The sequence below is a fragment of the Leguminivora glycinivorella genome, chromosome 4 (assembly GCF_023078275.1).
Source record: "Leguminivora glycinivorella isolate SPB_JAAS2020 chromosome 4, LegGlyc_1.1, whole genome shotgun sequence".
Taxonomy (NCBI): Eukaryota; Metazoa; Arthropoda; class Insecta; order Lepidoptera; family Tortricidae; genus Leguminivora; species Leguminivora glycinivorella.
Window position 1 is genome coordinate 16985134 of NC_062974.1, and position 16697 is coordinate 17001830.

Genomic DNA, 16697 nt, shown 5'->3' on the forward strand with positions numbered 1-16697 from the left:
ATGTAAGGCATTGGTCCCACCGCGAGCGAGTAAGGCTATGAGCTATCGGCTATAAAAACGAACAAAAGATAATATTAAGCACTTCCGTGCAAATAAAAGAGACGCGGCGATTTTGATAGATCACCGCTGGGCGAGTAACTATAATCATCGCCGTGTTTCTTTTATTTACACGGGAGTGCTTTTGTTCGTTTTTATAGCCGATAGCTCACAGCTTGACCAGTGCCTAAGGTTGCCACAAATATAGAAGGTTACTGACCTGCCAGCAAGTGGTGGGCTGCTTCCTAGCGAGAATGAACTGCGTGAGCGGGCTGGGCTCGAGCTCGTACTTGTCGAAGGGCAGGTTGTCGATCACCATCGGCTCCTGGCTCGAGCACGTAAACTTCACCGCGGGGTGCGCGGAGCGCGGCGGCTGAAAACGTACAAATCACGCTGTAGAGTCATAGTCAGTTCCTTCTCTTTAGTGTGTGTCACAATGTTGTCCTGTGTTTAGGGTCTGTGGCAAATTTCGGAGGCCTGGAGTGAGAGCCCTCCTGTGTCTGTCTAAACTCTGCTTACCAAAGTAGGCGCGTTAGGATCGGGCCTGAAAGACTCTGGGATCGGCCAGAAGCCGACAGCAAAGCCCTTCTGCGAGACGGTCCGCGGCACGTAGATTAGGCGGCGGCAGGAATGCCACGCCTGCGGCGCGCTTGGACCTTGGTTGGTGGTCATGCTGCTTTGGTACGGCCCGCCGTTCCATCGCTGAAACGTAATTCGTAATTGTGGACATTTAGCGATTTTCACGTATCATTTGATCAGTAGAATAAGACCTCTCATTGGATTAAGAGTTCTGTCCTGTTTCTGTCATGCCTAATTGTATATACAAATTATTTTTATTTTGCTTAGATAAGAGCTAACAAGTATTTAACACCAGAAAATTAGTAACTTCATAAAATTAAATCATGTTAATGTTTCTATAATAACGACGCCAATATTAAGTTACAAGTTGAATATAATATATAAATTATAAAATAAACATTTATAGAAGTAATAAACCAAATACCATACTACACACTTTCAAAACAAAAATGTATCAATACTATGCTATTTTCTGTAATTTTCTCCCTTACAAATAAAATAATCGTTTATGCATCAGAATCAAGAAAAAAAAAACTATTGCTTTTTAGTTTCATCGAAAATAAATCAACGAAAGTCACTTTGGATAGGCCGGCAGGGTTCCGTATCCAGAAGTGACTTGGTCGTTAGCTAAATAAATATAAATTATAACTTACCCCATTCCTCTCATTATCCGCTTCAATCTCCTTCTCCTGTTCCCCATGGGACACCTCAGGTTCCGCCGGTTCCGTCCCATCTTTGACCGTCCCCCCGTCGATGGGTGGGGGATCGGGCCCGATCTTCTCGAAATTGATCACCACCCCGCTTTGGACCTTTTGGACTAAGCTGTCGATGCATTGCATCAACATTCGATGTGACGTTATGCAGTAGGAGCGACCTGTAACAATTAATTTAATTTAATGGATTTATTTAATGAACTGGACCTGGGTGGCTCAAGACCGCAACAAATGGCTACAACTGGAAGAGGCCTTTACCTCATAAAGGGTTCTGGTGTGACATTACAAGGGTCATGCCAAAAGAAGTTAGATACTCCATGGTCATTTGATTGATACTGGCCAGTTATACACCAATGTAAAGGTAGGTTATCTGCTTATAAATTTAAAAATGGAACACTTGGAAATTCTTAGGATTCCTTTTTTAATTATTTTTTTTCTAAATAATTTTGGCGGGAATTTTCCGCAACAATGGAGCTTTCTCGACGTGATTTTCGTGTTATGATATATTATGACTTTAAAAAAGGTTTAACACCTCAAGAGTGTTTTGAACTTTTAGTCTCAACTTTTGGAGAGTCTGCGTGTTCACGTGCAACTGTTTTCAATTGGTTTGCTGAATTTAAAAGAGGACGGGAGAGCTTTGAAGATGAGGCGAAGACCGGACGGCCGCCAACCGCAGTCACTGAAGAAAATGTAAAGACTGTGGAAAATAATATTCGTGCGAACCGACGAATTACATATGTAGAGCTCGAGCGTGAACTGGGCATTGGATCAGCAGCATTGCAAACTATAATTCATAGTAAACTGTCTCTTCATAAGCGTTGTTCAAGATGGGTGCCGCACAAGCTCACCGATTTACAGAAAGACCGTCGCGTGGATTGGTGCAAATTTATGATAGATAAATTCGACGCAGGCGAGAACAAAAACGTATATGATATACTTACAGGTGACGAAACATGGCTATATAACTACGATCCCGAAACAAAGCGACATTCCACAGTATGGTGTTTTGAAGATGAGCCGACGCCAACAAAATGTCGCCGAACCCGAAGCACACAAAAACAAATGGTTGCCTCATTTTTCTGCAAGACGGGACATATTGCTACAATAGTGCTAGAAGATCAAAAGACAGTTAATTCAGAATGGTATGTGACAGTTTGTGCCCCAAGAGTACTGTCAGCTTGGTGTGACAAGCGGCCGAAGTCAGGAACCCGGCACCTGCTCTGGCACCACGACAACGCTGCCCCGCACACTTCCGCTAGAACACTTGACTATTTCAGCTCAAAAAACGTGACTATTCTGCCCCACCCCCCATATTCCCCTGACCTAGCCCCCTGTGATTTTTATCTTTTTCTTAAAATTAAAGAAAAATTAAAAGGAAGGCGATTTGAGAACAAAGAAGATGCGTTGGCTGCGTATAATTACGAAATTTCTGAGGTGTCTAAAGAAGAGTGGTCATCGGTATTTTCTAAGTGGTTTAGACGGATGAAAACGTGTATACGTGTTCACGGTGAATACTTCGAAAAAATAGATAGCTGTAATAAAAAATAAAGTATGTAAATTTTGAGTATCTAATTTCTTTTGGCATGACCCTCGTATCTATAATAGTTAAGGTATATATTTTCTAATTTCTGTAATATTTTACTGTCTTACTAGAAGTAAGAGGCTTCTTTATTATTATTATTTTATATTTAATGAACTGGAAAGCGCAACGTCACTTGAACGGAAGAAAAATTTAATTTTGAAAATAAAAACCGACATATTTGACCGTTTTCCATCAAACATGGCTACGAACTGTTCGTAGCCAGACTAATTCAGCTTTCAAACAAAAAAAACTAAATCTAAATCGGTCCATTCGTTTGGGAGCTAAGATGCCACAGACAGACACACAAAGACAAACAGACAGACACGACAAACTTATAACACCCCGAATACTAGACGAAAAGAAGGAAGCGTTTTTCCCCTTCCCGATGCACCAAGCGTGACATAAAACATAATTATTAGGTACAGTCAACCAATTGGAACCCTAGGCCACTCTACAACCATGTCAAAATAACAAGGATTTGTTACAATCTGATTTATAACGTCAGTATGACATAGTTCTACAGTGGCCTAGGGTTCCAAATGTTCCAATTGGTTGACTGTACCTACTAATAAGAAGTCAAATACACAGCGCAGGAAGTTCTTATAAAAGATATAAACCTTTAAATTCTGACAGTGCACAATTGCGCATGTGACACCCACGTGGGTTCAAAGAAAATGCCAAACACAACATATAACGTTGTTAAAAATATAACTAATACCGGTTATAAAACCGGTAGAGGTCGGGTCAGTTGTTGACACAATTTATAACCCATTTATAACAATAAACATAATTGAATTCCACGCCGACTTGATCACTCCTGATTCCTAAGGGGTTTTCTTTTTTAACTTATTTGTATTACATATAGATATAGGTCAAAAATGTGTTTATTTATTCAAGCATGACCATATAATGAGGCTGCGTATAAGTGATGACATACTCCCATAGTAATTGTTTTTATAGACATATGACGTCATTGATCTTGCCGTTTTTTGTTCATGTTTATACAGCGTGTGGATTCCATACGGGCGAATAATGTATCCAGTTATAGTATCTAATCATACGAATCATATAGGATAATCATTTTATTAAAAAGTGTTATTAATTAAGAGTAACTATTTTTTTAAATCTGACCAAGCAGCAATGTACGCCGTCCATATTAACTTGACATGACAAATATTCGCCCGTATGGAATACACACGCTGTATTGGGTTAGCCAACAGAATAGCAAAAAAACTAGTCATGAACTTCAGACCACGTATCACGACTGTTTTAATATTTTACTTAAAATCGCACGAATTTGATGTCCTATTATGGGGGTCTCAATATGTATAAAAGAAAACTAAGGCATTAAGTCGCAGACGCAGACAGACAACTATTTCACCATACCATACATAGCGTTTACTTTTATGTAGTGAAACTAGCACAAGTTAACAAGTCTGACTACAGCTCTACGGTTAAAATAGTGTTCATGATAATCATAGAGAGCTGTACAGAGAACTCTCTTCAAAATGTGCAGGAATTAAAAATATATACAGTATATTGTAAAAAGGCGACACAATTTGACAATTTTCTTTGTAATGTGAAGATTTATTTTAAACTGGTACAATGTTGAAACATTGGTATGAAACAATGGGTAAACCATAGACATTAACAAGTTATGAACCGAGTTACTTCTTGATTTTAAAACGTTTTGCCTGAAGAGAAACGGCAAGCAAACATTCACAAGTAGGTATTATAACATTTTATTTTCAACTACGCACATTAACATTGTCTCCCAAGTTAAGTGTCTCCAAAGTGGATGAATCATAATAAAATGCGTAAAAAAGGAATTACAATTTCATAGATGTTTATGTGACAGAGATCACCTTGACACTTAGTGAACCGTATACACATACAGCCACAAAAACTAGTTGGACAGGTTTAGCGTAGGGCTCTCACTATCCCCTTTTTCGCACGGAGCGCATTTGTTTTAAATAATTGACGTGTGAATCATGCTTAAAGGCTCTTCCTTTAGGGTTCAGTTCCAATGGACCACATTAGTATAAACCGAGGTTTTTTTTTCGCTAAATTCGACGCGTCGTTAGGCGCATTTAATAGAAGCTACTTGGTATATTATACACTAGCGACCCGCCCCGGCTTCGCACGGGTACTATACCTACATGTAAACCTTCCTCTAGAATCAATCTATCTACTAAAAAAAACCGCATCAAAATCCGTTGCGTAGTTTTAAAGATTTAAGCATACATAGGGACATAGGGACAGAGAAAGCGACTTTGTTTTATACTATGTAGTGATGTAGTGATGTATATGTAGGTTTTTGATAAATTCTAAATTAAACTTTTTGGTTTTTCATAGATTATAGATTAGAAAAAAAGTGGTAGCATTTTTTTTTTCATTTTAATGCTTCCAAAAATATAAAATACATAGACTGAATTAACTGTCGGTTCGTGAATAGAATTATTATACTCTTACCAATAATGTCTAGTGAATATTCTAGCAGTATAAAAAATGTATGACATTGATACATATCATATAGTACGGAACCCACGGGCGAATGAAATGCGATTTTTACATTTAATCAGTAACCACAGATCAATTTGAATAATGTACCTAGTTTATGTATTGATATCAATGTAAGTAATAATTTGTTATGAACTTATGAATCTTATTAAAGTGTGGTCACGAAAAAATCTGGTCGGACATGAAATAGTATTTTTTTTATCTCGAGTGCACATTTTAAACCAATTTTCCATTTTTAATAATCTATATGTATAAAACTATATTTAAATAAAACCTACTCATTATAATGCATGAGAATGTGTGAGATTTCGCCAAATATATTCCATCATACATTTTATTTCTTGAACAGCGTTTTTTGACAATCTTCACTCGCTTCCTATCCCAATTACACAACTGGAGTTATATTTTTACAAGCTGTTTTACACACGTTAAAATGTATTTTTCCAAAAAGAAAACTTCCTGAACCCCAATTCGACCTTTGGAAGTCAGGAAGACTTTCTACTCCAAGCACTGAAAGGGAGATTTTCTATGGGAGAGCTTTTTTGTGAAAACGTTGAATTCACCAAAGTTAAAAAACCTCATAACTATTTCAATCAGATTACAATTAGAAAAATGTTTACCATTGTGAAATGAACATGTAATAACGTATAAATTTTGATTATTTAATTAAAAATTAGACTTATTTTTAACAGGAAAACTTTGTAAAGACAGCCAGAAGCCACTGTTCACAAAAATAATGATACCACTGCTAAAATTCGTAGGTCGCCTATAGTTATAGTATTTATGTTTCTATGTTTAATATGTTGTTTGATATCCATAAATTATTTGAAAAAAGTGCTGCTTGAAAATTCCCATTTGATTAAAAGATTTACCATTCCATGTCCGACCAGATTTTTTCGTGTCCACACTTTATTATGATCGGAAGCTATTGAAATACAAGAGATATCAATTACAGCATATATTACTAATTTCAGTAGCTTGTATGTGTAGTAATTAAATATGCACTTAGGGCCCGCACATGGATGATCATTAGAATATTATATTTTTTATTAATGTTCCCAGTTTATTGATATTTTGAGGAAAATCCTTGGCCTAGTAATCCACTTTGCTGAGTGAACATATGACAAAAAAATCCGGTTAATACCCATAACTCGAGTGTTTAGAATTTTCCTATGTCTCACATGTAATCAATAAGATATATTACCCGATTTCTTAAATAAAATTTGTAAAAAATATATACAATTTTATTGAATATACTTATTGCATTAGTTTTAATTTAATCATTTATTATGATATTAAAATTACGATCAGAAGCTATTAAGTACGAGGGTCATGCCAAAAGAAGTTAGATACTCCATGGTCATTTGATCGATATTGGCCAGTTATACACCATTTTAAAGGTAGGTTTTTTGCTTATAAATTTAAAAATGAAACACTTGGAAATTCTTAGGATTCTTTTTTTAATTATTTTTTTTCTAAATAATTTTGGCGGGAATTTTCTGCAACAATGGAGCTTACTCGACGTGATTTTCGTGTTATGATATATTATGACTTTAAAAAAGGTTTAAAACCTCATGAGTGTTTTGAACTTTTAGTTTCGACTTTTGGAGTTTGCGTGTTCACGTGCAACTGTTTTTAATTGGTTTTCTAAATTTAAAAGAGGATGGGAGAGCTTTGAAGATGAGGCGTAGACCAGATGGCCGCCAACCGCAGTCACTGAAGAAAATGTACAGGCTGTGGAAAAAAATATTCGTGCGAACCGACGAATTACATATGTAGAGCTCGAGCGTGAACTGGGCATTGGATCAGCAGCATTGCAAACTATAATTCATAGTAATCTGTCTCTTCATAAGCGTTGTTCAAGATGGGTGCCGCACAAGCTCACCGATTTACAGAAAGGCCGTCGCGTGGATTGGTGCAAATTTATGATAGATAAATTCCACGCAGGCGAGAAAAAAAACGTATATGATATACTTACAGGTGACGAAACATGGCTATATAACTACGATCCCGAAACAAAGCGACAGTCCACAGTATGGTGTTTTGAAGACACAGAACACCCCACTAGAAGCCAAATGCAAGCGATATTGTTCGAGACACAAATCACCAATCCTTGCGGGGTGAGGCGGGCGCGCACGGTGCTGCCATTGGTCGTTTCAAATAATGGCGCGCCTTTATGATTAGCAGTAGGGATGGGAATGGGACATGTCTATTATAGACAATGGTACCGGTACCAGTACTGTGGTGAATTTGTTTTGCAACAAATTATAATATTATAATTGAATTATAATAAGGCCTAGTTACCCTTCGGGTTGGAAGGTCAGATGGCAGTCGCTTTCATAAAACTAGTGCCTACGCCAAATCTTGGTAGTAGTTTCCAAAGCGGACCCCAGGCTCCCATGAGCCGTGGCGAATGCCGATGCCGGGATAACGCAAGGAGGATGATAATTGTGATAGCATCTCAATAAAAATCATTCTAGTAACTAATAACTAAACTGTGCATTTTTACTTACGTTTACTAAGTTAAATAACCAACTAAATATTCTAAACTAATCAATGAACTAAATACTACTACAGACTCTACAGATTCTAGATAATTATTCACTATTACAAATCTGCTTTCTTTTATATTTCATAAAATGGTAGCACATGGTACGAACGGCAGTACGAAGTTCCCGCAACAGACATAAACTAACATGGCCCCATGCCTAGTCGTTTACGTGAAAGGGATAGCATATCACATTGTTAACTCGGTAAAGAGGGATGGACGCGCCTCGGCGCCGCTCAGCACAACCATATTGACCAGTATAAATGAACTCCGCGGACAATAAACAATATTCAACAAAATAATTAATTTGACTTAACTGTGGAATGTTGTTCCATCTTTTTTACATGTAGAAGTGTTAGAAGACTTGCCACACCACTTTATGCTGTAAGAGACCATTGTTTGCAACCAAAATTGATTATTTAAGATTTTTTCCCGAGCGGACACGGACACTGTTAGCGGGTCGTATACTTGGGCGCTACTGATCGGTGTCGCACGCGTTCAAACTTTTATAAACCTGATTTGTCGTATGCTTGGTGACCGCGAGTCGCCCTGTAAGGGCCATCTTGTTGTATTGATCTGTGTTTGAAGATGAGCCGACGCCAACAAAATGTCGCCGAACCCGAAGCACACAAAAACAAATGGTTGCCTCATTTTTCTGCAAGACGGGACATATTGCTAAAATAGTGCTAGAAGATCAAAAGACAGTTAATTCAGAATGGTATGTGACAGTTTGTGCCCCAAGAGTACTGTCAGCTTGGTGTGACAAGCGGCCGAAGTCAGGAACCCGGCACCTGCTCTGGCACCACGACAACGCTACCCCGCACACTTCCGCTAGAACACTTGACTATTTCAGCTCAAAAATCGTGACTATTCTGCCCCACCCCCATATTCCTCTGACCTAGCCCCCTGTGATTTTTACCTTTTTCCTAAAATTAAAGAAAAATTAAAAGGAAAGCGATTTGAGAACAAAGAAGATGCCCTGGCTGCGTATAATTACGAAATTTCTGAGGTGTCTAAAGAAGAGTGGTCATCGGTATTTTCTAAGTGGTTTAGACGGATGGAAAAGTGTATACGTGTTCACGGTGAATACTTCGAAAAAATAGATAGCTGTAATAAAGAATAAAGTATGTAAATCTTGAGTATCTAATTTCTTTTGGCATGACCCTCGTATAAGATAATAAGTAAGTTTAAGCAATTATAGCGAAGTAGCTTGGCGATGCAGCAATAGATTTTCCACTAATGGGTACTTTATCCTGGCTTCAAATATATTTCTGTGCTCATTGTCATATTTTTAAACATCTCACTAATTCATCATAACCAAATAGATATTTTGAGTTTCACGTTTAAAATAACGTCAATATGGGTAAGTGAGTCATACTTTTATAAAAGTTAACTTGCAACATATAGATCATAAAGCTGTATTTCGAAACGTGTCTTACCTAAAGTACCATACAGTAATATTTAACTTTAGCTAGAAACCATCTATTTTATGTTATTTGATGATTAAGAGATGGTATTTAATGTTTTAAATGAAAATAGCGCCAGTCACACTTCTCCGATAAACTGAGGTAAGTGTAACTGCACTGTTAGTAACGCTAGGCAGATTTTTTTAATTTTAACGTGTAATAACCTCGATACTAAGTAAAATTACTAAACGAGGATAATTCAATATTTTGAGTCTATAAGATGTATTGATATGATCTAGCTAGTTATGATCATTTATGATAATATTGATAATATAAAATCACAGGAACTGTGGCATATGTCTTCGTAGCTGGGGTCGAAAACCTTTTTTATTTAAAATGCATTTTTAAGAAAATACATTATCCCATTTAACCCTACCAGTAGGCCTAGCACATGATGGCCGCGGGAGTATGTCGCCGCGAGATAGATGCCACGTCTTCTTCTAACTGTATTAATGACATAAGGACGGGTAGTCTATCTCGCGGCGACATACTCCCGCGGCCATCATGTGCTAGGCCTACAGGTGTTATAACACAGATTCTTTTTTTGGCTTTTTCTAATGGGTAAGTGACAATATACCAAAATATCCCGAAAAATCCGGGGGTAAGAATTACATTTATGGTTATCTGGGTTAAATATGAGCTTAGAACAAAACAACGAAAAAAAATTCTGTAGTTACATCTTGATAGGCTCCATTCCATCCAATTTCTGGCATGATAGTGACATCAATCATGGATTCCAAACAGATGAAGGAACTGAATACTGAAGTCGATAGTCTAGACGGCGGTGTCCAGCACAGTCTACCACAAACCACGACTGCAGATCATATCAGAATTGAATTATCAATTAGGTAACGACGGTAACGTACCAGGAAGGTTAGTTACACTTACCCCGTCGCTACACTTACCCGTATTGACCTTACTGATGTTTATTAGGCCAAAAAAATGTGTATTAAACGGTATAGAGGAAAATGCTTGGAATACAATTCTGGTCCCGCGCCGTACCCCAAGAGCCACGTGATGGGGCTTTAAAGATTTTACGGTTACATCTCATTGAATTTGTTACAAGTTTTATTCCGCTGAAGAATATGACACACTATCAATGTTACGTAGCAATAAGAGACGAACGCGCGCGAGTCCAGTTCACCCGAAACGGGGAGATTCCTACCTCAAAATTACACCACTTCTTCTTCTTCTTTGTGTAAAGGGATCAAGTAAAACTAAATTTTGGTTTGCCAATGCTTAGCCACTTCAAGCCCTCGAGGGGTAGCCCTTAAGAGATCTTCTTCAGTACACGTTGTTGAGCACCGGGGGCACTGTCGCATATGTGTTGTTGTTTGGGGGACGCCACAATCGCAGAGTATGTCCCCATGTCGCCCAATCCCCCATTTCTGGAGATTATCCTTTGATCGACCCACTCCCGTCCTGAGTCTGTTGAGAGCTTTCCAGACTGCCCACTTTTCCTTTCCGCCGGGAGGCAGGTGTTCCGCTGGTGCTATATGTAGCGATGCATCGTTGAGTTTGGAGTTCCATGCATTAAGACGAGCTTCCCGGGGAGTTTGGTGCTGGAGAGCTGAGTTTGTGACGAAACTTTTCCGGGACTTTAGCCTTGCTTTTATTGGCTCGTGGTGGTGTAGGGGGTGGCGTGGGTCGCGCAATTGCTTATCGCGTTCTATCGCCACAACCACGGCTCTGCGTATATCCGACGGTGCAATTCCACTCAGTTGGTATAGGTGGTCACGTGTGTGGGTTTTAGGCATCCGGTTATTAGGCGGCAAGACTCGTTAAGACATGATTACACCACTGGTAACTGCTCAAATGGAATCCAATAGGATATGAGTCAGGGGACAGTGGGGACACGAATCCAACGCCGGTCAGACCCTTCTTCTTCTTCTGACATCCTATGTCCCTCTCGACTGCGGGAATGCTTGCCATTCGAAGCGTCATTGAAAACAATAGCTGGTTCCAACAGAACAGCTCCCGTGTCAGCTCTTAACCAATGATATGGTGTTTTTTACAGACTTAGAGCCCTCGCAGACACAGAGCGATCGGTGGCCCATTTCTCGAAAGGTACAAGCCTTGTATTACAAGTGTGTTTCCATGACAACCCATACGATTTGACAGTTCGCGCACTTGTAATACAAGGCTTGTACCTTTCGAGAAACGGGCCCCCGGAGTTCTCGGAACTCTTGAGCGGTCAACGGTCACGGTAAGCGGGGGTACCGGCGAATGGGAGCAACCAATGAAAACAATCGTTGGTCCCAACGGAATAACTGCAGAGTCAGCTTTAAACTAGTCTTATGGTTGTTTTTATAGGTTAAACGTAAACACTTACCACCAGTAACTTCACACATGGCATCTATAGGCGACGTATCTGACGGCACCAGGCCCGAGTCCCTTTCAACTGCGGGGGTACCGGCCAATCGGAGCACCAATGAAAACAGTCGCTGGTCCCAACGGAATGGCTCCCGGGTCAACTCCGACCCAGGTATCGGGCAGTTCATTGGTAGATTGAACTGTAAAAAAAGATAATTTGTTATTATTAAAAACTCATCAACACCAGAATTTGGCAGTCCTTATTATGGAACATTCTTGCACAGACTAAGCTTCATGATAAGCTCAAGAAGGCTTGTTCTTCGGGACTTGCGAGTACACAGACAATGATAGGTAAATGTTTAGATTAACCTCCTGGGGTTCAATGTCCTAATACTAGGACAAAATACCTATGATGAAATTTGACTCTATGTTAAATAGAATTGAGTTGCTTTTGTTTTGATTCGTTCGATTTTCAAAAAAAATAAATTCAGCCCTTATTTATAATATATTTCTATATATAAAACAGACCGGATTTCGGTACAAATACACATAGGTATAACACACAGATCAATACAACAAGATGGCCCTTACAGGGCGACTCGCGGTCACCAAGCATACGACAAATCAGGTTTATAAAAGTTTGAACGCGTGCGACACCGATCAGTAGCGCCCAAGTATACGACCCGCTAACAGTGTCCGTGTCCGCTCGGGAAAAAATCTTAAATAATCAATTTTGGTTGCAAACAATGGTCTCTTACAGCATAAAGTGGTGTGGCAAGTCTTCTAACACTTCTACATGTAAAAAAGATGGAACAACATTCCACAGTTAAGTCAAATTAATTATTTTGTTGAATATTGTTTATTGTCCGCGGAGTTCATTTATACTGGTCAATATGGTTGTGCTGAGCGGCGCCGAGGCGCGTCCATCCCTCTTTACCGAGTTAACAATGTGATATGCTATCCCTTTCACGTAAACGACTAGGCATGGGGCCATGTTAGTTTATGTCTGTTGCGGGAACTTCGTACTGCCGTTCGTACCATGTGCTACCATTTTATGAAATATAAAAGAAAGCAGATTTGTAATAGTGAATAATTATCTAGAATCTGTAGAGTCTGTAGTGGTATTTAGTTCATTGATTAGTTTAGAATATTTAGTTGGTTATTTAACTTAGTAAACGTAAGTAAAAATGCACAGTTTAGTTATTAGTTACTAGAATGATTTTTATTGAGATGCTATCACAATTATCATCCTCCTTGCGTTATCCCGGCATCGGCATTCGCCACGGCTCATGGGAGCCTGGGGTCCGCTTTGGAAACTACTACCAAGATTTGGCGTAGGCACTAGTTTTATGAAAGCGACTGCCATCTGACCTTCCAACCCGAAGGGTAACTAGACCTTATTATAATTTAATTATAATATTATAATTTGTTGCAAAACAAATTCACCACAGTACTGGTACCGGTACCATTGTCTATAATAGACATGTCCCATTCCCATCCCTACTGCTAATCATAAAGGCGCGCCATTATTTGAAACGACCAATGGCAGCACCGTGCGCGCCCGCCTCACCCCGCAAGGATTGGTGATTTGCGTCTCGAACAATATCGCTTGCATTTGGCTTCTAGTGGGGTGTTCTGTGGTATAACATCACACAAATAAATGTTTTAAAGTTTATAACAATCCCTCCAATCCCTCCCTTATCACCAGAAATGACTCTGCTACCTAAAACTGATTTTGAGTAAAAATCTCTACATATACACAATAATGTTATGTTATTGGAAAATGTACTACCCGGGATTCAAATTCTGGACCATTGGCTTAGCAGGCAGGGTCACTACCAGACCATTGTCATTAAATAAAGTATTGTCTATAGTTCATACAGCTTCAAAACAAAGTACTCACTACTCAGCTAAGTGAATAAAGTGGTTTATGCATATTACATCACATACACTACGAAATTTTATTTCATAAGCACAGAAGATATTACACTGTGGTTGAACCTTCATAAAACAAACTTCTGATAAGAGAGCTATTACTATAACTATAACCACAGGTTTGTGTTGCGAAGTAAACCTACTGAAATCAGCAACTCGGCATGCCGTTGCCATTTATCATCTAATTTGTGTTGTACATATATACCTGTATATTTGGCCAATTTGATCTTAAACAAAGTACTATTCTAAACTTTTTTTTTTTAATGAAGTAGGAAAATGAGGTATTTTAAATCACAAGAGATCTAGGTCAAATCAATTAAGGCATCTAGAATCAAATTATTATTTGTTGGAGAATGACTTACTAAATGTTTGAAATTACTTGGTTGCATGTCATAAAGTGACACCTCTAAAACTCACTAAATATTAATTATTATGACAAGTTAATAGTCACCATGACTCACCATGAACTAGTAAAAAAAAATTTTTTTTTTTTGTTTGCAAATTTGAACTTTTAGATGTTACTGATAATTTTTATGTTGCCCTGTATTCATAATTGTAAAATATACTATGTTATTGAAGGGCCTCCCTTTAATATACTAACTATAAGTAATAAAATGTTATCAATTCATCAGCAACATGGGTGCGGGGCCATTTGTCTGTAATTGGCCACTTAATAAATTGTCTATTGGTTTAGGTAACTTTGTAAATTTAATTTGATTATGGAAGCCATAAATCAGTTTAATTTCAATAACAAGATGTTATTAACAGAACACAAGACTTGAAACACATTTAAGAGGAGAAATAACTACTACTAATTGGCTCATGTGACTTAAAGATTGGCCTAACTTAATACAATATAAAATCTGCCATTTCTTCAAGAAAAAGGTTTGCATGACTTCGCTTTGTGGTGATAGACTAAGGTAAGACTGAGGCACCATGCCTAATGCCTAAGCATTTGTTTAGAATCTTTGGTTAATATTAAAGTATTAATTATCTATGTGTGTAATAAAACATTATACATTGCACCTAATTATCATATACATAACTAGCTTAAGTGATGTGACGATTTGTTTATACCTATGTAATTTAAAAATGTCTTGTTATTTCACTCTGTATGGTATAAACAAACTATAAAAAAATGTTGCATGAATACTAACTTCTTCTTGAATGCCAGCATTACTTGATAGTTTCCCTCCATCAGTAATAACAACAATGACGGAAGGCTCCAAATAGAAGGGGCACCTGCCCTGGCCATATGTGTCTATGCCTGTCTGCATGCGGTTTATGTTCAAAACATCAAATGCATGTTTTAATGCTGCACCCATTGTTGTCAATCCGAGGCATTGCAAGTTTTTCAGCTCATTTATAAATGTTGCTAAATTTTCCTTCCATCCAGCCTGGAAAAGCAGAAAAAATAGTTAAATACATTTTACTAGAAAGATACTTAGAGCAGTATTACATGTTAAAAGAAATATAATAGCATTACATAATATGAAATATATATTAACTTGACTTTTTAAATCATATAATTTACCATCTAGTCATGCCTGATCAATTGATCATATAAAATATATAAGAACTAAAATTCATTTGATAATATGAACAAGCTCTATTAAAATCCAACATGATGATTTTCTGACATTTAAAAGAAATACTAATCACGATTACTCTATTCCACGAGTAATGAATAATTCAATTCACTGTTAAGTGAAGTACACCGTGGTAGTATAAATTCATATTTCCCTCTCTTATCGCCATTTTCGTCGAGTACAGGATTGGCCAATAGGATTGTGCGACGAGAGCGCAGTCGCGAACGCTATCGCGGAGGCAGCAACGGTGGCGGCAGCGGCTTGTCCTGTTTACGTCGTTCTGTCTATTTCAGTAAAATTCGCACCTTCAAAGTATGGACATGGACTGGACTGCAGATCATTGTGGTTCTACTAAGGATGCTACAAAACCGGCGTCACTATGCCCCTTTATGCACATGATAAAGAAAATAATTTGAAAACGTGTTTACTTCGATAATACTAACCTTGATGTTCGCGGGTGGCTCTTCGAAAGTTAGAAGCATATACCTGTCACCTCTGCTTTCAGGGGAACGTTGACGTACCTATGAAGTAAAATTATGCATTTTTAGCAATCACGCGATAAACAAATAAATCACAAAACGAGGCGGTTGACGAGTCGATGACACTGCACGTACCTTTACGAACGTTTCCACAGCGCCCTTGGCTACATCGAGCAATGTTGGGCGTCCGCCCAAATAAGCTCTTTGGTTCATAGAGGCTGATGTATCTATTAGAAAAACTATTATAGTCATCGTGAATATTGCCTAAATATTCCTCTAAATACATTAAAATATGCGCACTGTAATGAACTAAGAACAAAAATGGCCGCTACATCGTACGCAGACTCGTTGACAGGCGACCGTCCGACAGCCGCTTCGACGAGCAGCTGAACAAGCTACGCCACGAAGACTCCAAAAGTACCACGTGACCTAATCATACGTTCGGTTATTTTCGGCTTCCAATAGAAAAACGTTCGGGTTTACTCGGAAACTCGGCAGCTTAGCTGTAATGTTGCCATAATAAGTATCAAATTTTCCCTGTTTAGTTACCACATTCGGTTCTCATTATACATTTATTATGAGTCATAGTAATTTTTTTTAACGAATATTTTAACCATTGCTGATATAAAAATAATAAAAGAAGAATTTCGTTGATAAACATATGATAGTGGACTATCGGCCTTAGACATACATATAACCTTGTTTAATTTGTTATTATAGAAAACACATACTTAATAGTTTTTTTTTCCAAGTGGCCAAATTTGTTGTTCAACTGCTCGTGTTAATATTGATACTCGATTAAGCGAAAGGGATTTCCATGTTCTAAAAGGAATCTTAAAGGTCATAAGGCTTTCAAGACAAGAACTCACGAAGGTTAAATCAATTTTGCCAAATACAAGATTTTTCACTACACTAACACGAGGAAAAAAGTAAATAC

General features: G+C 38.1%; 1 protein-coding gene across 1 annotated transcript in view; it reads right to left on the bottom strand.

Annotated features, from left to right (window-relative positions):
- The window catches only part of LOC125225542 (integrator complex subunit 6), a 29684-nt gene extending 13528 nt beyond the window's left edge, over positions 1-16156 (bottom strand). The window contains 7 exon segments of the mRNA XM_048129302.1: positions 257-409; positions 556-738; positions 1269-1489; positions 11777-11957; positions 14850-15089; positions 15725-15802; positions 15896-16156. Coding sequence (XP_047985259.1) covers positions 257-409; positions 556-738; positions 1269-1489; positions 11777-11957; positions 14850-15089; positions 15725-15802; positions 15896-16012 — 1173 coding nt within the window. The 5' untranslated portion in view covers positions 16013-16156.
- Positions 16157-16697: the final 541 nt, after the last annotated feature.